The 23,997-nt window shown below is 39.6% G+C and overlaps 1 protein-coding gene across 4 annotated transcripts; it reads left to right on the forward strand.

Annotated features, from left to right (window-relative positions):
• Positions 1 to 23,751, forward strand: MELK (maternal embryonic leucine zipper kinase). 4 transcript variants are annotated; one of them, XM_069775782.1, is made up of 18 exons: positions 1 to 46; positions 352 to 453; positions 748 to 833; positions 1,309 to 1,425; positions 2,759 to 2,902; positions 4,441 to 4,509; positions 5,620 to 5,712; positions 6,860 to 6,958; positions 9,966 to 10,034; positions 10,592 to 10,690; positions 12,278 to 12,364; positions 13,746 to 13,874; positions 16,367 to 16,513; positions 17,234 to 17,459; positions 19,229 to 19,322; positions 19,767 to 19,935; positions 22,064 to 22,167; positions 23,320 to 23,751. In XM_069775782.1, exons 2-18 carry the CDS (start codon positions 390 to 392, stop codon positions 23,495 to 23,497), a joined length of 1,974 nt encoding a protein of 657 aa, XP_069631883.1. In that variant the 5' UTR covers positions 1 to 46; positions 352 to 389; the 3' UTR covers positions 23,498 to 23,751. The 4 variants fall into 4 exon arrangements, with proteins under 4 accessions (XP_069631883.1, XP_069631885.1, XP_069631882.1 ...); XM_069775784.1 differs by lacking the exon at positions 1 to 46 and adding an exon at positions 134 to 166; XM_069775781.1 differs by lacking the exon at positions 1 to 46 and adding an exon at positions 144 to 224.
• The last annotated feature ends 246 nt before the right edge of the window (positions 23,752 to 23,997 follow it).

The following is a 23,997-nucleotide window of genomic DNA, read 5'->3' on the forward strand; positions in this document are numbered from 1 at the left end:
AGAGATTTGAACGCTAACGGCCGCGCAGGCGGCGGCCGCCCAGCCGGTGAGTGCTGCTCTCCGCCGGTGCCCGCTCCCCCTCGGCGGCAGCGGCGTCTCGCCGGTGCCCTGACGGCCGGTGCCCGCTCTACGCTTCTCGCCGGGCCGCCCCCGCCGCAGAGCTCCGGTGAACGGTGCTGGCGTTTCGTGCCTTCGGCCTCTGGGCCTCCCGAGTTGTTCGTTTAGTGAGTTTGCTGCTGGGGTTGTAGCAACTGGCACCTCCCCGGGCCACTGGAGCTGGCCCAGGCGGGTTCCGCTGGTCGTGCTGGGAGTGGAAGCGCGCGAACGCCTGCTCCCGCTTTCTCCTTGCAGGTGCTGAGAAGAATCGCCAGGTCCCTGTTCCTCTCAGAATGTCTGCAGGTGACTATGAGGAAATTCTCAAGTACTATGAGTTGCGCGAAACAATTGGAACAGGTAGGCTTGGTCTGTGAACGCAAACAGGTGCGTGCGGTCTCTCTAACCACTCCAGTATTTATCCGAGTGTGGATTAACTGTTATTGCAGAATCTACAGGTCACGCTTCAAGTGTGTATTTCGGGGGGCAGATCTCTGAAAACGTAATTGGGAGTTGGTAGCAGTGATCGCTTCTTCCTCCAACGCAGATGCCGCACACTGTGTGCACTACGTACTCCACTGTAACTGTGAGATTATGGGCAACAAAGCATGTCATCGCGCTTTGCTCTAAACGTCTCTTTTTTTCAAATCCTAGGTGGGTTTGCAAAGGTAAAACTGGCACGACATCTTCTTACTGCTGAAAAAGTTGCAATAAAAATCATGGACAAAGCTGCTTTAGGGGTAAGCTGAAAGTTACTTGAAAGTATTTTAAAAGCTTAAAAAGTATTTAAAAGCTGTTCTTGTGAGGCGCAACATGTCAAAACGCTGCCTGCTTGTCCTGTTGGCCACGGACAGATGCTGTGGACTTGAAAGAATTTTAACAGAAGACCACAAATCTCGTGCCCTCTTGTGGAGAGGGCAACATTCTCTGGCTGTAAAATTGAGGAAGTCGAAGATTATTACAGTAATTCAAACAGAATGCTGATGAGAATACTAGCTATTTTATATCTGCTGCTCTGGGTTTTGCCAATCGATGTGCCAGAATGGTAGGGGGCTAATGGTAGGGCTGTTGTTGGATTGAATTTGAGCAGTTGAACTGTATGCTGTCATATGCATGCTGTGAAATTTTGCATTGCACAATACTCTGATGCTTACTGGGATGTACAGATCGTCAAAGTAGTCAGCAATTTCATGGCTTGCTGTTGTGGTCTCTTAGGATGACTTGCCTCGTGTTAAAATAGAAATTGATGCCATGAAGAACTTAAGTCACCAGCATATTTGCCGGTTGTATCAGGTGATAGAGACATCCAAGAAAATATTCATGGTCTTAGAGGTAAGAAATGGTGTTTCTGCCATGGCGAATATTCCTGGTTTTAGCTGTCGTGGTGGATGATTACAGAGTTCAAATGAAACAATTCTTAAAAAGTTATCTCAATGATGAGTGTGTTCAAGACGCTTTAGTTTAAAAACAAAGCTGGTAATCTGTTCTATGTCCTGTCTTCTTCTAAAAGCTGCCCTTTGCTGTTTACAGTACATGAAATAACTTTAATTCCTACCTTGCGCTTCAGTTATTTTAAAACAGCATCAGCAGGACATGCAGGACCCTGGAACTGCCCCGTGGTTGTCACCTCCTGGGCAATTTGTATCGCCTGTGACATTAGGGTGATGTATCCGTTGCAACAGGTTAGGCAAGAGTCAGACTTCTCAGCTTCTTTTGTCTGCCGCAGTGCTGACCTAGGGCACACCTAGGTGCACTTGCATCCTACTGTGATAAAGCAGAGGGAATCATAGAATCATTTGGGTTGGAAAAGACCTTCAAGATCATTGATTCCAACCATCAACCATGCCCACTAAACCATGTCCTGAAGTGCCTTGTCTACGTGCTTTTTCAATACCTCCAGGGATGGTGACTCCACCACTTCCCTGGGCAGCCTGTTCCAACACTTGACAACCCTTTCAGTAAAGAAATTTTTCCTAATATCCAATCTAAACCTCTCCTGCCGCAACTTGAGGCCATTTCCTCTCATCCTATCTCCAGCCACCTGGCAGAAGAGACCAGCACCCACCTCACTACAACCTTCTTTCAGGTAGTTGTAGAGAGCGATAACGTATCCCGTCAGCCTCCTTTTAGCCAGGCTAAACAACCCCAGTTCCCTCAGCTGCTTCTCATAAGACTTGTGGTCTAGACCCTTCACCAGCTTCGTTGCCTTTCTCTGGACACGCTCCAGCAGCTCAATGTCTGTCTTGTAGTGAGGGGCCCAAAACTGAACACAATACTTGAGGCGTGGCCTCACCAGTGCCGAGTACAGGGGAACAATTACCTCCCTGCTCCTGCTGGCCACACCATTTCTGACACAAGCCAGGATGCCGTTGGCCTTGGCCAGCTGGGCACACTGCTGGCTTATATTCAGCTGGCTGTCGACCAGCACCCCCAGGTCTTTTTTTGCCAGACAGCTTTCCAGCCACTCCTCCCCAAGCCTGTAGCGCTGCATGGGGTTGTTGTGACCCAAGTGCAGGACCCAGCACTTGGCCTTGTTGAACCTCAAACAATTGGCCTTGGCCCAAATTGAATGGAAGAGTGTCCTCTAGTTGCTGTCCAGTGCTCTCATTGTTTAGATTTTATTACTGTATTCTAAATGTATTCTTTTTTTCCTGTCTTCATGCAGTACTGTCCTGGAGGAGAGCTGTTTGATTACATAATTTCTAAGGACCGCCTTTCAGAAGAGGAAGCTCGTGTATTTTTTCGGCAAATTGTTTCAGCAATTGCTTATGTTCACAGCCAGGGATATGCCCACAGGGATCTCAAACCAGTAAGCCTGAATAGTGGTCATATTTGCATAAATAATAATGAACACCCACTTTTATTTCTCCATTAGGAACTGGAGTAAGTTATGCCTTCTCCATTCTCTTGTGCTTAGAGCTCTTTATCTAACATCTTCTGAAAGAGCATTACTTCTACTTGCTACTATGTTCTTCAGCTGAGCTGAATGTGACTGTATATGAGGAAGGAGCTTCCTCTGAAAGAGAAGCAGAACAACATGCTCCAGCTGGGAGTGCAGACTTTGAACCTTGCTTAGGTGTTTTTGTTACCCCCTTTGTTTCAGCTTGCACCTGGAGAGAGTCTTTATGGCGCCAATCTGTTGCGCAAACTGTTTGGTGTCACTTTTTCCTTTGGGCGTGAAAACCAGCAGTTTGAACAAGTGGTGGCTAGTCAGAGGCTGTAGGGGGGGGATGCACGCTACTGGACCCATCCTGTGGCTTTGCTGTTATTGCAGAGTTTAAGCATAGGTTTAGGGAATTGAAGACTTGAGTCCATTTCCCCTTGAAGGGTTTAGAAATTTGCATTTTTAGGGATGCTGACACCTCTGAGAAAACAAAATACTCAGTGCCTGAGTGTTTTCCTAGATGGCGATGGCTCATGAAGTCTTTGTCTCCAAGGAACTTCTCTCCAGATGAAGCATTGAACGTACCTTTTGGAGGGAGTTGGCTTGTAGCTGGAGAGCTGATGGATTCATAGGATCATGTGATAACTTGGGTGGGAAGTGACTTCTAGGGGCTTCTGCTTGAACCTCCAGCTCAAAGCAGTGTCAGATCAAGTTTCTTGGGGCTTTATCCAGTCACATCTTTGACCTCTCCTGAAGATGAAGCAGTGCAATCTCTTTGGGAAATCTGTTCAGGTCTTCGCTGTCCTTATGAGGAGAAAGGCTTTTCCTTATTTCCAGTCTGAATGTCTTTTGATGCCTGTTGTCTGTCATTATCCCATCATGCACTGCTGCGAAGAGACTAGGTCTTTCTTCCAGCCCTCTTTGTAGGTATTAAAAGGCTGCCATGAAGTCTCCACTGAAGCTTTCTTGTCTACAGGCTGAACAAATGTCTTTCCCTTAGCCTCTCTTCACTGAGCAAGTGCTCCAGCCCCCTGAGCAGACTGGTGGCCATCCACTGAGCTTACTTCAGTTTGATGTCTTTCCTGTGCTGGGGGGTCAGAAACTAGATGCACTATTCTAGCTGTGCTGAACAGAGGACTAGAATAACTTTCCCCAATCTACTAGCTGTGCTCCTTTTAATACAGCCCATGATATTGCTGGCTACCTTTTCTGGCAGAGCAGACTGCTGCCTCACATTCAGCTTGCTGTTTATCCCCCCCGGCCAGGCCCTTCTCAGCAGATAGCAACTAGTATTCCCCATCTGGAATATGGGATATATTCGTTAGCAACTGATCAAAATCTCCAGAGGAGAGCTTTGGGTAAATTCTAGCTGCTAATGACAAGAAGAAATAAAGTGAAAGAAAACGTGGTTTCTTGGATACTTAGGTTATAGAAGCATTCATTACCACTTTCTCTTTTACCAGGAAAATCTGCTGATTGACAAGGAACGTAATTTGAAGCTGATAGACTTTGGACTTTGTGCAAAGCCAAAGGTAAGAGTATCAGTTGCTTTCACAGACTAGAGCTAAATCAGTTGCTGCACACACAGAAAAATTGCATGTTTGACTTCAGAGTGCAATGCAGAGACTTGCCCAAAGACCCTAAATTCAAGCTATTTGCATAGGTGTCATCTAATCACTAATTACTTGGTAGAGCCTTAACTGTGTGAGAGCGCAGTTAACTGCATGTTATGGCCAGACTGTTAGACTGTTTTGTCCTCTTACACTTCATCTTTTATCATAATTTAAGGCAGAGATGATCTTGTCTGTATAGCACTTGCTGTCACATAGAAGGGCCTATAATATAAAGCTAATGTTGGTGTGTGTTTTTCCCTGGTAAGTTTTAGTGGTGTATGTCTTTTTTCAAAATATTTGTATGTACGTGGAGATTGTGGATCGAATCAAATAGCTTATTCCAGTTACAGTTACAAATCCTCTGGTTCCATGTACTTGTACTAAGTTGTTCCCTGAATTTAAAATTGGTTTCTAGGAGCCCTTTTTGTTTGGCAGCTTGGCATGCGAGGTGGGTGCTGTTAAGAAACAATTTAATGGGAAGAAGGTCTTACTGAAGAGAGTTATTTGTCCTCAGGTAGTTTTACTTGGCTCACATTAGAACATCTTGCAGGCAGTCAAGACTATTAGACCATCATCTTCCGATCTGCTTAGAGCAAAGCCCAGGCAAGTAATAACATGGTTTTAGTGTTTTTAGTGGGTCTTCATGAAGTTATTGCATTAAATATTGATACAAATAACCAGCTAGCCTCATGCCCAGTAGCTCTTGGATCATTTCTTCCCAACTTCCATCTCTCTTCTCTTTGCAGTCACAAAGGGAGGTATTCTTACCAGAGGAGGAGCTGCGGAAAGGACTGCTAGGGTAATGAATGAATGAGCAGCTTGGGATCTGAATGTTTATAGGATACTCATGGTCTTAGACAATTTTTGCCTAGTGAAGCCATACATTACACCAAAGCAAAATATGAGGTGAATGTAGATGCACAGCAGAGGAAAATGAAGGCTCTGAGGCCTCCAATATGTCATTACTGGAAGACTTAAGTTGTGTTAAAGCCAATGCTTCTGTGTGATCGATATTCTGTGTTATTCTAGGGTGGCCTTGATTACCATCTGAACACATGCTGTGGAAGCCCAGCTTATGCAGCACCAGAGCTGATTCAGGGCAAAGCTTATATTGGCTCAGAGGTATGTAGCACAGTTCTGGGTTATGTTTCTTTCCCCACTGTGATGTATTTAAAGGTGGTGACATTCAGATATCCTCACTTGGTTTCTCTCTCGAATACCGCTAGATAACATTGCCTAGGTAGTTCTCAGAAGCTGCATGACTAGCCTCAACAGTCACAGCCTGGAACAGCACATGGTGCTCTTGGCCACAAGTCATGTAGTTGGCTAGTTCATCTCTGACTAATCCTTCGCTCTCTCCATTTGTTGCTCCATATTTTAGTGCCCTATGAAAAAGTAACTTAAACTCCTTCCTTCTACTGCACATTCTTTCAAGCAGCCATTTGTTCTGTTAATTATCTGACTCCTGTTGCAAATTTTTGTGCAGTCTCAGTATCTTGTGTGCTTTACCAGGCCTGCCTTTAGCTTGGAATTTGTGTATGAAAACTTGCTCTCTTTGTACCTCACGGTATAGTAAAATTTGAGAGAAGAAAAAATGTGGAGTTTATCCAGGTTTGATTCCATGTCTAGAACGTTAGGACCTGCTACTTGCCTTTGTCAAACCATCCAAAATGCTGTAATTGCAATCCCCTCAAACTTCCTAAATTGCTGTGCTGTTGGATGGAGTCAGTCTTTGTACCACTGTCCTTGGCCTCTTAACTCCTGCTTTCTTTTTTTTGTTTTTGTTTTCCATGAAGTCCAGTGGTTTTCAAGCCTCCTTTTTCTTATGTTCTAAGTGGGAATTACAGTATGAGGCAGTATGAGGCACATGGACCTTGTCATGCCTATACAAACAGAAGCAGTAGGGCTTTAGAGTTGATTGTAACTGTGCTGACGGCTGTTGTAATCCATAATACGTTACTGTACAAAATCCCTTGTGATGAGTTTGATTTCATTTTTTCCAGTGAGGTCCTTGTAGATCGAAGGTAATGCAGCAATTTGGTGACCAAAGGAGAGGATATTGGTTTTACTAGTGCTCTAGCTTGAGTGAATTGAAAATTGAATTTAAGTTGTGTGCTTTCACTTGGAATTTAAGAGTTCTGTCCAGAATTAAGGAGCTTACTTTTCATGAGTTGTATGTGGGCTTTGCCAAAGGGGGACGATATTACTTGTCTCTGAGCCGTTTTAGACAGATCAGGTTTGTGAACTTCCACTCACTTTTATTTTTTAGGCAGATATTTGGAGCATGGGAGTACTGCTGTACGCTCTACTGTGTGGCTTTCTCCCCTTTGATGATGACAATGTCATGGTTATCTACAAGAAGATAATGGTAGGTGTTGATGGTGCTAGAATACACTAGGAACGGACATTTCTAAGCATTATGAGGACCATTGCTTTTCTGATGGCAGAACCTGTTGAGCTGTGCCTAGGGCAAAAAGGCTTATCCCTGAATTTTGTTACACTTTGCTACTTTTCCTATGAATATTTTGTGGATTTGTTTCCATCTTTGATCAGCCTTTGCAGTACTCTAGCTTGGTCCTATAATATGATAGGAAATTAAGTTTTAGGAGAGGTATTTTCTTGCTGGTGGGCTGAATTTTTGTGTCTGAGTTTTTGTCTGGCTTCTCCCTGTATTGTATGGAATAGAACTGCAAATACATAATTTGATTTACCAGAAATAGTGTTCTTAAAATGTCAGCTATTCTCATGTCTAGGAGAAGCAAGTTCTGCATCTGCTATTATGCTTTCCTCCTCCAAAATGAGGAGGAAATGTAAGACATCATAATCAATAGGAAAAGTTGAATAAATAATAAGTAATAGAATTCAGTAGTTTGTTCTGTTTCCCTGTAAACTCCTCCTGATGCAGCTAACCAGCTGCTGTTCTTCACCATACACACACCTCTACCAACTGCTTCTAAGCTGCCATAAAATTTATGTTGATAAAGCTTCCAGTAAGTGAGTGGGATGAGGAGTAGCTGTGTTGGGTAAGGGCTTTGGCCTACTCTACCTCTTTCTCCTTCTCTCACCCAGATTCTGATATGTCTAAAAAAAAAACCCAAACCCAAAAAACTCCTTGAGAGTGTTCAAGGACTACTCTGGTAGGAGGCAACTGACAGCTGATCTACACACAGAGTGTTTTCTGGGGTGCTTAACAAACAGAGCTCCATAAAGTGCAGAATTAGTTCATCAAATGGCATGGCTTTTTAGTCTAGAATTGGAGTGACTTGAGTACCTTGACATAAGATCTGTAGGAAGCTCAGTTTGAGTTGTTGTAAAGAACTTTTAAAAAAAAAAAAAAGGGGGGGGGTGGGGGGGAAGCAATGGCTAACTGATCCAAAGAGATTGTGTGAAAGTGCTGATACTCAGGTGGGTCACCATTAAAATGATATTACCTTCCTACTTGCCTAATCATAGAATATTTTGAGTTGGAAGGGACCCATGAGGATCCTCGAGTCCAACTCCCTGCTCCTCACAGGACTACTTAAAACTTAACCATATGGTTAAGAGCATTGTCCAGATAACATTAGCAAGTATGTGCAATTTCTCAGTAAAATCACTATGAAGAGGAATCAACTAGGTTGTCGATCAGACTTGAGCTACCTTTCCCTCTCTGCTTGTGGTGTGAACTGTGTTGTCTACCCATAATGTTAGTATATACATTAAGAACTTGTCCATTTGTAAGCATAGTTTTCTAGAATGACAGAAAATCCTTTATGCTGGTCATTACGCCAAGATGCAGGACCTGGTAAGTGATCTCACTATTTCAGGTATTCATTCTCTTAAACTTGTCAATAGTTGAAACATGAACAGAGAGCTTAGATGTGCAATGGAGATCTTAAGATCATCAAAGATGATTTCTGCGTAGTTATAGTTATCTAACATGCACAGGAGCTAGGACCTGAGTTGTTTGGACTGACAGAATGTTGGCCAGTGAAACTTAAGTGAACTGAGATGACCAAGTTGTAAAACTTAGTCTGGGTGCAATTGAAAACCAATAATGTTAAGATACAGGCTTGCTATTTCCACTCTGAATTTGTTTTAATTTAATGTGGTTGTGAACTGAAAATTGCTTGAAATGAAGGCACTTATGCACTATTGTGGAATTTAATTTCACACATTGTAGATCCTGAAATTTATTGTGATCTTGACTCGGAACTATTGTTCCAAGTCAATGTAATAATCTGCTGCTTGAATCTAATTAGGATTGTATGACTTATATGCAATGTTTCTTTTCCTGGAATGTTCCGTGTCTCTTTATTTGGGAATAATTGAATAAATGCCTTTACTTTTTGAATGAAGAATCAAGCACATGGTGTAACTTCTGTAAAAAAAAAAAACCAACAAAAAGCAACAAACCCAAAACTTATTTCTGGTGTGATTTTAAGCATCTGGTAGTTATTGCAAGCTATTTACCTTCCAGCATTGCCCTCAGTCAAGTAGATGCTAGTTCTGTTTTTCCTTGTCTCATGTTCTGTAGCAATGTATTAGGAACAAAATGCAGATTACTTGTCTTACTTGACTTGGCTTAGTTTAAGAGTAAAGCTGCATTGTGAAACAGCCTACAAACTATTTATAAATAGTTCATTAATACTGTCTGTAAAGATGTAACTTAAGTTCTTTAACCTGTGATGTCAGAGCAATACATACTCTGCTTAGAAATGTATTTTGCATATGGTACCAACTGTTCTGCTGGTGAGTTTGGTTTGGTTTTTAGCTACTGTTGCACCTCAGATCTGAAAGCCATTTTCAAATTTATTCTAATCAAGATTTAAAAAAACCACCAGTAAATAATTTGGTTGAAAGAAGCTTACCTGTTAGATCTGTAACTTTTTTCCTGTCTGCAATAAGAGTAGGGATCAAAACTCTAGCACTAGATGTAACCTATTAAAAAAAAAAAAGCTAAGTGTTGAGGATGGTTTATTTTTAGTATCTGAAAGGCAGTGATTTCAATGAATATTCACATCTCAAAGTGCTAATATCAGTTATTGATGCTCCAGCATGTTTGCACTTCTAAAACTTCAGTATCAAGTTGGTATGATGAAACAACGCCATAGATAAGGAGCAGGTTAGCTGTAAAAGTGGACTGAGATGGAAATGTCACACAAGCTAAGTAGGTGAAAACTGCAGCTGATAATTCATAGTATTTTCCTTACTAATACAGTTGGATTTTAGTACTACCATTACATTTATTCAAGTCATTCTAAAAACTAAGTTTGCATGTGTGTGCTGTTCTTCCTTTTTGATCAAATACATATGTAACTATCATCCAAGTAATTTAGTAGTTCCTTCTGAGCTAGCTGTTCAAGGTTCATTCTAAATCGCCATCTTTTCTGCAGAGAGGAAAATACAGTATTCCAAAGTGGCTCTCTCCTGGCAGTACACTACTACTCAACCAAATGCTGCAGGTAAAAGTATTACTTCTATTCAATAGGTCTATAAGGTACTATTGCTAGGTCAAAACATTACAACGTTGAAATACTTAAAAAAAAAAAAAAAAAAGTTCAGTGTTTAAACAAGTTGAATTCTTACACTTTTTTGAAGAAAAGATTAATATTTTCTCCTGCTGAAAATTCTTTGGGAAGAATGATTTGGTATAGAAATAATTAAGCAAAATTTAAATGATTAAACAAACAGTTCAAGCAGTCTGTGTTTGGTTATCCTTAATTGTGCCATATAAATAAGTGCTGTTTTATAAATGAGGTTATACATACTGACTATGCATTTGGGCTACATCTAAGCAATCTAGCCAGTGCTAAATATTCCTGGAACATTTGTTGTATCTGTATGTTCTGTAACACAGAATCACAGCTCATGTGTTTGACCTTCCTTTTGGTGAGGCTATGAAACAGTATTGGTTTCCATTTGAGCTTCTAATCACCCTAAAATTCTGAGTAGAAGACAAGTTTTTTCTTCAGTTCTTCTTAACAGTGGAAGTATCAGCTTGATTTTTATTGCCCACTAGGTGGACCCAAAGAAGCGGATTACAGTTAGAGATCTATTAAGTCACCCTTGGCTCGTGCAAGGTTATTCTGATGCTGTTCAGTGGCAAAGTAAATACCCAGTAAGTATGCTTGTCAGGTGGTTACTCAAGTATTTAATGTAATCTTTACTGACTTGCTACTGTCCTCACAGTATGGGGGTGTGAAGACATTTCTCCAAAGACGAACTTTGAGATGGCCATGGTTCCTTTCTGATTGTTCTTGCTGTCAAAATATTATTACTTTCTCTCGATTTCTCTTGAGGAGGAATTTCGAATGTGTTTTCATTATTGTCGTGGTTCTGGCTGGAAGAGAGTTAATTTCCTCCTAGTAGCTGGTACTGTGTTTTGGATTCAGTGTGAGAACAATGTTGATAATGTACTGATGTTTTAGTTGTTGCTATCCTAAGTCAAGGATTTTTCAGTTTCCCATGCTCTGCCAGTGAGCAGGTTCACAAGAAGTTGGGAGGGGACACAGCCAGGACGGCTGACCCAAATTGGCTGAAGGCATATTCCATACCACAGAATGTTATTCTCAGTATATAAACTGGGGGTAGTTGGCCAGGAGGGGCGGATCACTGTGCAGGCATTGGTGAGTGGGTGGTGAGCAATTGCATTGTGCATCACTTGTCTTTTCTTGGTTTTGTTTGGGTTTTTTTATTATTTTGTTATATTCCTTTTCATTACTATTATTATTATATTTTATTATTGTTAGTATAACATTTTATTTTACTTTAGTTATTAAATCGTTCTTATCTCAACCCACAAATTTTACTTTTTTTATCTGATTCTCTCCCCCATCCTGCTGGGGGTGGGTGCTTGGCAGGGAGTGAGCAAGTGGCTGCATGGTGCCTAGTTGCTGGCTGGGGTTAAACCATAACAATTGTATTCTGCAGCTGATGCTTAATTTGCAAAATAACTGACTTGTCACCAAAACGTGAAGTATTTCTGCATATGAATGATCAGTTGATTCTCCAGGCTGCTTGGTCAATACTTTAAGGTGCAAAATGCAAATGTTTTGGAGAGCATGTTAGACGTGATTATGGTTTATCTTGTATCTAGTCCTCACTGAAAATTGCTAGTTTGAATAAAAATTTGACTTCACTGAAAGTATGTTTGTCCTGTCTCTCTCACTTGTTTTACTTGGGTGAGAGACTAAGGTAGTATGGAGGGTGCGGCGGGGGCGGTGGGGGGAATCCTGCTGTCAGTAGTAAGTACTGAGAAGTTCCTTCACGTTTGCAGCCAATACTGCTCATTAGCCACTGGATGACACTGTTTCTCTAGATAAAGAACAGCTTTACTGTGCCTGCAGGGTCAGTTCTAACTCGCTCTAGAAAAGATATGCATGTCTGATAGCTTTGAATATTTATGGAGAGATGAAGGTGTAGCTTCCATTCTAGTAAAAATCTCATCTGCTGTCAGGCTTTCTTATTTGAATTCACAACCTCTCACCAAGGAGGGGTCACACTGTGAAGTTGTTGAAGTTGTATGACTTTTTCAGTCCGTTCCCTACAATATTTAGCTATGGTGCTAACTATTTAAAGTACGAGGTCTAAAATCATGGTTGATTATTGACTCTGCCTACTGGGTTTCACAACAGTGTCACAGTCTGATATGGATTATGAAACAACTTGAAAGCCTCATGCTTCAATATCTGTCATGTTATTGCAGCTTGGACATATTGATGAAGACTGTGTAACAGAGCTTTCTATGTTTCATAAACAGAGCAGGGAGAGTATATTGGAATTAATATCAGAGGTAAGAAGTATATATCTATATTTGTAATTTATAGTAATTAAACAGTAATACAGTAAATAAATGTACTGTATTAATAGACTAATGCTTACTTATTCTCAAGTATGAAATTTTTAATACTTTTCAGATTTAAGGACCCCCAGCAGAACTCCAGAATCTAGCTGTAGCATATAACTACAGTTCTGAAGTTCAAATTTGTGGGTTTTTCCTTTTCCTCCTTTAATTGCACTTGTGATGTTTCCTAAACCTTGCTGTTATTTCCCACCAAGGTAAAATCCTTCTGAATGTCCTCAAATCAAAATAGACTTACAGAAATTTGTAGTTGAACAACAGATGCCATTTGCTGGCTTAACTCTTTGCTTTGAAATGGTTCAATAAGTAAGGGGGGGGAGGGGGATAAAAGAATAAGAGAAAAAATATCAGAGCATCACCCAGATAGACAATAAAATACTTTTTTTGGAGTTGCTATTCAGAGTTTTTAAAAAAGTATGTTTAGTCACTTTTGAATATAAGTGACAAAAATTGAACTGACTGCTTCTAGAAGAATTGTACAGATGTTAGCAATGACATTGCAGGCTGTAGAAGAGACTTAAAACATGATGTGTCGTCCAGCTTTAACCTGAATCTGAAAATTCTCCCTATAAACTGAATTTTTTGCTTCTTTGTATATGGTAGTAGTGGTATAGTTCTTTGCTTTGGAAAAACCGTTAGGTTTTCCATGTAACTGTAGTAGAAACAGACTTTTAAAATGTGTGTGATACTTAAGATGGATTTGTGGATTTAATGCTACTTGTTCTTCAGTTATAGGAAGTAATCTGAATAATCTGTCTACATGGGGAAAAGTCCTTCCAAGTAGGTTTGTGGTATTTGCATAGTGCTTTACTGGAGGACTTCTAGTCCCTTATAACTAATTCAAACTAACTGTACTGTGCTGCAAACCTCTCAAGCATTGTACCCATGTTCCTCACACAAGCAGAGTTGCTGAAAATCATGCAAAAAGTTGGTGCTGCTCGTGGGGGAAGAATGGAGGGGGACTTCCAAAAACTTGAGACTCTGGTTGAAATATTGGCTAAACTGAATTAAGAGCTTTGCCATTCACTTCAGAGGATAGATTCTGGCCCCAGTATTAGTTTTCATGGTAGTGAGTGTGCTACAAACTAACTTGCAAAGAGCAACAACCATAGTCTGTTTCTTGATCTCAAACACATAATGTGACTGAAGTCTGAAATTACACTTAGCTGATCAAACATTAGGGATGCACATCAGGTAGAAGAACTTGCAGAAACGCAGAAATTTTCAGAAGGCTGAGCTTTCTTTGTATTTACAATGTTTCCAAAGAAGAGATTAAAATACTTTTTTTTTTTTTCCTCCCCCCTGCCCCCAGTGGAAATATGACCAAATGTCAGCAACATATTTCTTGCTTCAATCTAAGAAGGCTCGTGGCAAGCATGTTTGCTTAAGGGTTCCATGTCTAACGGGGCATGCCAGTACAACACAATCAGCAGGCCTCAAGGTAAGTTTTCAAATTCAACAGGACAACATGCTGATTAAAATGCTGTTCTGCAGTAACAAAGCTCTGCCTAGGAAAACAGGCTGATGCCCTAAACATCAGTAAGAGAGCATGTGTGCAGTCTGCCAAAGGCTTGGTCATTAAATAGTTCAGTCTCCTTATTAACATGTTTTAGCAAGCTGGGTTGCTTCTATGAATTGACATTACTGGAATAACTATCTGGGAGGACATGGTGCATTATGAGTACTGCACGGAATCTCCCCTTGGCTACTCACAGAAATGGACTAAAATTGCCCATTGTCTGGCCTATATGATCATTCCAGATTTTCCTCTGTGATGCCTAACTTCTTACTGCACTCTTTCACATTTGTCTAAATATTTTTGTACCATGCTAGTTGCATTTATCATGGCTTAGTAGGGAAAGTCTTCTGAAACATCCTGGCATGTCATCTGGGCAGCCTACTTTGAGATTGTATGGGTACTGCATGAGCTGATGGTCAAAGCAGTGGGACCTATTCCTTCCTTGTCTGTTTCCTTTTAGAACACAATCCCAGAGAGGTTTCTGTTTATTTTGAGTAAAGGAAATGTGTTGCTGATGTTTTTCTGATTAATTGGATTCTCAAGAGGTTTTATATATTGTATGGTTATTTCAGTTCCTGTGGTTTGGTAGCAGAGTGCAAATAGGATACTTCAGAACTTGTCTAAAGTTGCGAAATTGCTTGCAATATCATATATAATAGGCAGTTATATGTGATGCTGGTGATACTCATCTGTGTTTGACAAACTCAAAAGCATTCAGTAAAATTGCAGACTTCCTATTAGCCATTCCCCCTTGAACTGTAGACACCTGTGTGAAGTTGTTAACTAGCTATCTGAATGTGTTGCTCTCTGCATAGAGACAAGCACTCCGAAGAAGTACTTTCTTATGTATCTGATTCAATTGCATATACATCATTTCAGTTCACTTGTACAACTGCTTTGAAACACAGATGAGAATTCTAAGATTACCAGTGCTGCATAACAGATCATGCATCATAAGTGTTGGTGAATATGCATAATGTGATTTCCATGATCATGGTGGGTTAGTCTTCTACACTCAGATGATTTTAATGTGGAGGTTCTCTAGGTTCAGTAGCTCTGATGCTGTGAAATTACTTCATCTCTAGTGGTGTCCCAGGTAAATTGATCCGGCTACTGCTACTATTTAACATATGCATTATGCCTTCACAGGTGATTGTGAAAATCATGTCTACACAACACAAAAATCCATTGTTCCTTCTACAGCACTCAGGACACATTTAACTTACCTGCATGTAGATTCTGTGAGTGAATGTCAGTGAATTTGCTGAAATACCCAACTAGCAAAGTTCTCTAGCTAGAGCTGGTCTAATGTGAAGACAAGCAAACAGAACCTTTAACTTAGCCAGTTTCTGAATTTAGTGGCACACGCGTGTACATGATACTACCTTGTTTCAAACAGTTTGATGTAGAAGGGTATTCCAAAAAATTCACCATGGCATGAATTTCATCTGGAACATGGTAGCCAAGGAATCCTAATCAGGCATTCATATTGTAATAGAATGTGATTTCAGCTACAATATCAGGCTGTTAGCTTCTTGGCTGTAGCTAGCAGCCCTCTGGTAAGGGCTCTTTAGTAAGTCATAATAGCAGGTCTGGTAGCATACCAGGAAGATCTGTTTCTATTCCAGTAGTAATGAGAGATCTGATGATTGCAATATCCTTGATCATAGGCCAAGAGAAACTTACCTGCCATCAGAACATAGCTTCCTAAAATGGTATCCATTCCAGCTGAGGACTGAGAATTTAAAATAACTGTACGCAATTTCATTGAAGTGGTATGAAACAAGTCCTTGGGAAGAGTTTCCTGGAAATAACAAAAGGTGTTAGAAACTAAGGATACTGTGATATATATCTGATTGTATGTGACATGAAGCCGTGAAGGTTAGCAATCTTGGCTGAAGTTATGAATCCTGTGATTTAATAAATGATGTTATTTGGGGCTAGCAATTAGATGAAGGGTTCTGAATGCTAGTTCAAGTACTGTTGCAGATTCCGTAATCATATGTTTTGAATGTAATGTGTTTGCCTTTATCTGGCCCCCTTTCAGACTTTACTGCATTCTTTTCTTGCCTTCCTTCCAGCTTATTACTTGGCTTTTGGTAAAAAAAGCTTGTGGTCCAAGTCTTGAAATCAAAGGCAGGTATTTTTTGTGAGTTGCTTCTCTTCTTGGCAGAGGTCATGAAAGATGACTTGGTAATGGTGCTTTGAGAATAATTTCACATCTGCTTTTGATACAAATGACAACTCCAAAATGAAAACATTAAAGTCATATTATAAAACTTAGGTCACTGGCATGAGAACTTCCATTAGCTGTTAACCATAATTAGGAACTTAGAAAGAATAAGATTCAGATTTTAATGACACTTTTCTGATGAAATCTTACTTTTAATTGTGCAGTGAATCTTTTTTTTCAGTGTGAAAAACCTATGACACATGAAGATATGCCAGACTGCAGTGAAGTGCCACATGCATTTGGATCCATGGAATTTTCTGATGAATCTTCACTGTTTGAAGAACCTCTGTTAGAAGAATATAATCTAAATACTCGCAGAACAAAGCAGGTGTTTGCAGATTAATTACTAGTTCCTTTAAAAATATAAATAGATACACTATTCTTAATCCACCCAAAAGTCTTATTCTCATTGTACATAAAACTTATTACATATTTAAATGTTTGGTGAACCCTAGCCAAGGGGAGTTACAAACTGAGTAAAGAAATGTTTTAAATATATTGCTGAACATAAGTTGTGGCTTCCTTTAGCTGTAGGTCATGATTCATTTGATGAAAACTTGAGCTTTGACATTTGAGTTGCATAAAAACAGCATCTAAGGAATGAGTAAATGAGACAATAAGGATTTTAAAACTGATGGGAAAACAATAAGGTACTGTAAACAAGATCTCTGAGCTAGGCTAGAGCTGGACAAGTCTTTGAAGGTTCAACCTGTCTGTATTGGACAAAAAAATCAAATTAAGCAATTAAAATTATATAATTAAACCAAATGAAAATTCTTAGCTGCGTTTAGATGAGCTGGTGAGGACTAGTCTTAAATGTGTGGGCTGAAGAATTTAGAAGAGTAGATAAAGAAATGACTTGAGATGTTTATTAGCAAGTTATAGAGGGAATTAGAAGTATTGAAGAGTTTTTAACTATTTTGCTCAATAGGCAAGCATTTTATGGTATTTTTAACCTGCTTCAATTTTAGAATTTCCTTGTCTGTAACATTCCTGAATGTGATCAGAATACAGCAAAGGATGTCTTTTTTTGTTACATCTCTTGTAGCATTCAAGGCATGATGCTCAACTGGATGATACGGAATTCACACTGTCAACTCCAGTGACAAGAAAAGTGGCATCAAAGAAGCATGAAAACAAAGAGAATGTTGATACAGAGTCAGCTTTAAGAAATGAAATGCCCTTTGCGCTTCCTGCTCCAAAGACTCCTTTTGCAAAGAGTCGGATTGAGGCGCAAGTACAAACCATACCCTTTCAGACACCTGGCTTCCAAGGTACCTTGAATGTAACTAATGAAAACTTAAAACTTACACATTGCTTAGGAAGTATTGTAAATTCAAATATGAACACAGTACTTTTCAACACATCTGTTTCTGGAAGATTTAACTTTTTTTGCCATATTCATGAGCCTGGTTCTTCTAGTACATCTGGTAAGGTGCTGCAAGAGGTTTAACCATGCATCAGGGCATGTTACTTCTATGTTAATTACAGAAGTCATTGCTGCTTACGGTATCACACATGCATGCCTTTTGGCACACTCTGACACGGAGCCAAGTACTGTGTTCCTAAAACTTGCATCTGGTTCCACTTTTCCATGAAGGTTGAGAACACAATTTCCTCAACACTCTGTTTTTAATTTGTTATTACCCTGAGTGAAGATAAGGGTATACTTTTAGTCAAGTCTGCTTCTGTTGCTTCTTCGAAGAGAAATCTAACTTTTGGATTTCTCATGGTAGTGTATCAGGATTTTCACAGTAACATTTTCACAGTCTAGTGTGGCAGTGAAAATACTTCTGTTAACAATGTACAGACCTTACAGTTATGTGATAGACAACAGATGTCTGTCTAAATTATGTCAGCTTTTCTGAGTTACTAGAAATTTCTGTTCTCAGCCTGTCTAGCCCATTCTTACGAAAAATGATGGATCCTGTATGTATGTTACCATTTCCTTCACCATTGAGATAAATGTTTTTGTGTTGATACTGTAAATGATAACTCTGTCCTTCAAATGCCAAGGACTCCTTACAGTAGGAGACTCTTCTGTTCCACATGCTAAGGAACATTGTTCAGAAATAGTAAGTATTTGCAGGCTGATTCAAGTTATAAGGGATCTTGGACATACTGCTGTTCAATGACACCCTGTGTAAAGTATTTAAGGAAGTGCACTGCACAAACCAGTTGTTTATATGAGTCTGATTTTTGTCTAAAGATTGTATGTGACACCATGAAATCAAACTTCACAAGTTAACTTTAAAAAGCAGAAGTTATGTACTCTATCTGAAATGGGAAATGCAGAAACACAGTTCCAGCTCATTTTAGAGATATTTCTGAGGATTAAACAATGAAAAGCTAATTCTTTGTTTCATTGAAAGATCTTTGATTCAGGAGAGGTAATATTAATACTTTCTTAGAGATAGAAAAGTGGAAGTATTCATTGGAAATTTTGAGATCATCATTGTCTGGGGACAGGAGCGATTCTGTAGAGAGCTGAAACTTCGAACATTGAATTGGATTTAATTGTAACAACTCATTTGGTGACCGCTTCACTTGGTGTTTGCTTCTGCACATTCAAAACCATGCTCTGCAGAACTCTGTCAATGTGTGCATAGAGAACTTTTTAGGCTATTATGTAGTGTGTACTATTAAACATGGCTATATAAACTCACGCCATATAAGGGAAATGGCTTTGTGAAGAACTATTTGACACAGTGAACTGCTTGGTTTTTATTCTGGGACCAGTGGCAGAGCAAGAAAGCAATTCTAATCCTCTTCCTTTCCAAATTTCTAATATTGAACTGCATTGGTCCCTCTAAGGCTTGACTTGTAGAGCCCTGGGGAAATCAGTTGCAGTGTTTCTTTGTAGAGTAGGGGTAGTATTGTTATTATATTACAAACATATTTTATCATTCTGAACATATAGACCTGAGATAGAAAAGGGGGCTGGTTTTAGAAATAAATTATTAATAATGAGAAATCCTTGCTGAAGAAAAGAAAATCCTTTATGCAAAAACATACCTGCTTTGGCTTGGATGCTTTCTTTCAGAGAGCCAGTTCACTACTGTCTCCCCAATTAAGAAACCCACAAACCCAGCAAACACAGATGAATTGACAGCTGTTGAGGTTCTTCCCGAAAAAAGGTAAATGTCCTGTTATTTGTGTACACTTCTGATTTAGAGCAGGACTACCTTAATCCATGTACTGCCTAGGAAGCCTTGTTACAACAGCAAGCTGTTATTTCCATCTCTTGGTAAAAACCTTCCTAAAACCTCTTTCTACATTCACTAGAAAATACTGAAGGCAGAGAAAAGTTTTAAAACTATAACTCAACTATCTTCAGAATACATTCCTATTTTCCATAATGTAAGTTCCTTCTTATTCCAGTTCCCCAGAGTGCTGTGGTTTCTATATACATCTCTGGGTTTAAATCTCAACTGACTTTCAAACAGAAACTTTCATAATACGCTGCACTTGCTTTGGTTTTCTTCATTCCGTCAGGTCTGGTAATATTTTAGGGATGTATCTGAAATAACTAATTTCTAAACACTGAGGAAACATAACTGATTAATTTGTTCATGTAACAGGTGTCACTCAGTGGAATTGGATCTCAACCTAGCTCACATGGATAGCAACCAAAAGAAGAGAAAAGCCAAAATATTTGGAAGTATTGAGAGAGGCCTAGATAAAGTGATCACAATGCTGACACCAAGCAAAAAGAGACGATTCACTAGAGATTGTCCAAGGAAACTTAAGGTATGGTTGCTGGAAAAATCTTACATGAAAAGTACAATTATTGAAAACATCCAATGCCTTTAGAAACGGTCCTGTGAAAACTTCTGTGATCTGACTTGCCTGCATTCTACAGTAAAGTGCAGTTGTTCTTACTGCATCTCTATTAACGTGGTAATGTCCTAGTTATTGCCAAGAGACGTTGCATTAGTGTGGGCTTGGGCAAGTCACCAACAGATCAAGGGAGGAGTTTGGTCTTTGCTGTTTATATCCTATCTAAACTAAATGTGAGGGAAGCAGGATGGTTTTAAAGAAACCCTAGCTGAAAAATTTTGATCATATTAGTTGTATAGAGATACTGCTAGCTTTCCCACTAAAACCAAACCAAAACAAAAAGTTTTGATAACATTCCTGGCTTAGGTTCCTGTAGTCCAGGAGTGATATATCTGTTCCAAGATAGTCTTTAGATGTCAAGAGAACCTGAGATCAAACTTAGAGCCTAAATAACTGCATCTTATGAAAGAATTTCTGACACTGTCAGCGTAATTTTGATTTTTAAAGTTTTGATGTCACTGCATCTGAGCCAGTTGGCTACTTACTCTTCTTTAAGTAGCCATAGAAAAAGCAATCCCTCAGACAGTGCATTGCACAGAGCACTTTAAAATTACATTAATAATTTCTACCTACCAAAGTTGACTCGTGAGGTTAATATTAGCTTTGTAGAATACACATCAAATGGCTTTGGCATAATACCAGTGTAGTGAACAGAACTGTATGCATCACTCAAAAGCAACTGATATACTTCAAAAGTTATACAAGGAGGAATTTATACTATACACAGGGTGACATGTTTGAAGAACATGATTAACATGAAAGAGGCAAGTGTGTTACTGAGGCATAAATAGCTCCATAGAAGTAAGTGATGTATGCCTTCAGCTGACTGGCTCCTGGAGCTGCAGCTGTTAGGACACCTACTGTACAGTAGGATCTGTCTGTCAGTAAAAGGATCACTTTGTGTTTTGCAGCCTGTGTAAATGGAATTCAGCTACTATATTGCAGTTGGAAGCTTTTCCAAGATGCACTTGTCAGAGGCAAGGTGGCAGTCTTACAAGTTCAGGACATATGTTGGGCTACAAACCTGACCAACTCATCGGACAGGAGTCCAGACTGTGCAAATAATTCAAGAACCTGAGCAACTGGAAACAAAAGCTAGACCTTCTGTCTCTAAAAGCTTTTATCCTTCTGCATCAGTTTCCCTTGTCCATACTACATGCAAAGTTACTGATGCATGTCTAGGGACACTGGAGTATAATAGGGGAAGATAGAACTGTACCTCACACTGGTACAGCAGTTATGGTAGGGAGTTGCATATGTTCTCAGCTGAATAAGAGCTGTAAGAACCAGTCTTGTACTCAGGCTTTGCATCCTCAGCCTGTGTTCATTTCTCATGCTGTTTTATGATCTTGTCTTCTCTCTGCTTCTATGACTTAAGAAGCTAGATAGAGTGTTTGTGGTGTATTACAGTTGGCATACACTTTCATTACATATGGGTGTCTGAAAGTTGTTCAAGAAGTCACTTATTGGACAAGTTCATTATATGAAGTATTAGATATAAGACCCCTGTAACAGTGACCTTATGAGTAGTAAGTTACCTTTTTTCTTTAAACATGGTGACGCTTTAGTCCTAGAAAAGCTGCATGGCCTTGTGCCTGTTCCTTGATATCGGAAGTGCTCAGTCTCAGCTAGGCAACACACTATCGTTGATGTCCCAACCGTGGAGTGTGCAGCAGGGTGCTCTAAGCAGAGTCGTGTGGCTATCTTCTGCACACCTCTGCAGGAATCACCTCTGGCTATGTACAAGGTTTCTGATAGCCTCTGTGCTGCCCTGGCCCATCACTGCTACTTTGCATTTTATGATGGGTTGTAGATGGGATGTGCTTTGATATTAATGGTCCAGCAGTTGTTGTTTAGTGTTCCTGTTGCTACTACAATGTCTTAATTATGATAATATTGTGAAGTTGAAGCATTTTTCACTATGTTCTGAAGCAAAGGTGTTCCAAAGCTTTCTTTATGAAAACTTTTCATAATGTCTTCAGTTTTAGGAGACAGATATTTTTGTTTGTTTTTTGTTTAATGAGCTGACTACTTTTAGGCACACTGTAATGTTACCACCATTCAGCGACTGAATCCAGATGAACTGTTGAATGAAGTAATTGCTGTTCTTTCAAAGAAGCATGTGGAATATGTTCAGAAGGGGTAAGTGTAAAATACGATGCCTTCAACTGTATTTGTCTAAATAGTCAGTACTGCAATCCTTGACAAAGCGAAGTATGTAAACTTACTTTCTCAGCTGCACATTGTTAAATACAAGAATTTATAGAAAGTGTAGAGAGCACTGAATGAACTTGTGGAATGAAACTTGTCCACACAATGCAAAGCAATGTTAAGTGAGCTCTGATAGAATTCTTTGACAGATGTGAACCAATAATAGTGAGAGAGCAATTAGAGGCTGATGTGAATTTTGTCTGTCTTGTGAAATTGCAAATACGAATGGTCTATTAGGGTACAGTGACATGACCAAATCGGACAATTTGGGGAGATAATGTAGATGCCTTTTAACCCTCAGTCTTGGCAGTTAAAAGACATTAGCATTTAGCCAACAGACCAGTATATTTTAAAAGCTGCACAGAATCCACACACCTTTGTGTCGATTATTTTAATTTGTAGGATTTGTATTTTAATTTGTAGGATTTACTAAGTAGACTAAGGTACTGAAAGTAGGATTGGTTCCTAGTTCTGATCAAAGCTTAATATCTGTTTCCTGACTTCCCAATGAATGAAAGAAATGTTGTGCTTACTTATGAATATGTGTTTTCTAAAGTTATTGAATATTTAAATATAGGCATTGTAGAATGTCAGAGTGTATTTCAACCTCTGATGCATTTCCAAGCTCAAAATCTGGAAAGATACTGAATTGTATGGAAACACCTTCTCCCATTGTAATGATTTAAACTTCCCATTCAGTTTTTCCACTTTTCACACCAGCTGAGCTGTAACCAGCCTCGCAGCAGTGGTGTCTCTGCAGAAAGGAGAGTGGTCTTGTCTAGGAAAAACACGGGAACATCTCCATCCTTCCAGCTCTGTACTCTGAGAATGGGGGTCTGTGGCTAGCAGTGGTTCCTATAGCTGGGTAGGATGTTGGTGCTACATGTTGGTACTTGAGCACAACGATAGTCTTCTGGGACCAAAGTATTCAAAGCTCTCAGTTCACTAAATTCCTGGGCTGTTTCCCAGTATTCTGAATAGCAATGGGGTAATTTCTGTAAGGTCCTTTTATCAATTCAAAATTGCATTGCAACACAAACAAACAGTTTGGTGGTTATTCTGTTTTTCCTTTGTTTCGTACAGTTATACCCTGAAATGTCAAACACAGTCAAATTTTGGCAAAGTAACTGTGGCATTTGAGTTAGAAGTGTGTCGACTCAGTAAATCTGAAGAAGTGGGTATCCGGCGACAACGGCTTAAAGGTGATACCTGGCTCTACAAGAGACTGATAGAAGACATTTTATCTAGCTGCCAAGTGTGACTGGCTGATGCACGTGCTGAGGAAACAGCAGTGTTCTACTTAGGCCTTTAATCATAGTGTTTTAGAAAGGTCTGTTCAGAAGAGTAATTCTTTGTCACATTCACAGCTGTATTTGAAAAATCTGTCATCTTTCTTGGGTTTTTAATCACCCCTCTTTGTACATGTCCTTTCTGTATGTTTCCTTTAATATCAAGTTTGTAGTAAATGTTCTGCAACTGCAACTCTTCTGAAATAAAGTTCCATAAGCTGCTCTACCTTTTGTGTATTTTTGATCTATGTGGGTTAAAAAAGTATTGGTGTTTGTATGCTGAAGCTTATTTTAGTATGTCTTCAGTTATCAAGTACATGTGGTACAGAAATAGTCATTTGCATAATTCTCTTCTTGTCTCTGCTTAAGTAGGATTTATTGAGATCATTAACTAAGTCACAGCTGTGGTTCTCAGAGTTACACTATATGCTCAGTGTTGTACAAAATAGGACTGTCTTCAATAAATGTGAAG

The sequence above is a fragment of the Haliaeetus albicilla genome, chromosome Z (assembly GCF_947461875.1).
Source record: "Haliaeetus albicilla chromosome Z, bHalAlb1.1, whole genome shotgun sequence".
Classification (NCBI taxonomy): Eukaryota; Metazoa; Chordata; class Aves; order Accipitriformes; family Accipitridae; genus Haliaeetus; species Haliaeetus albicilla.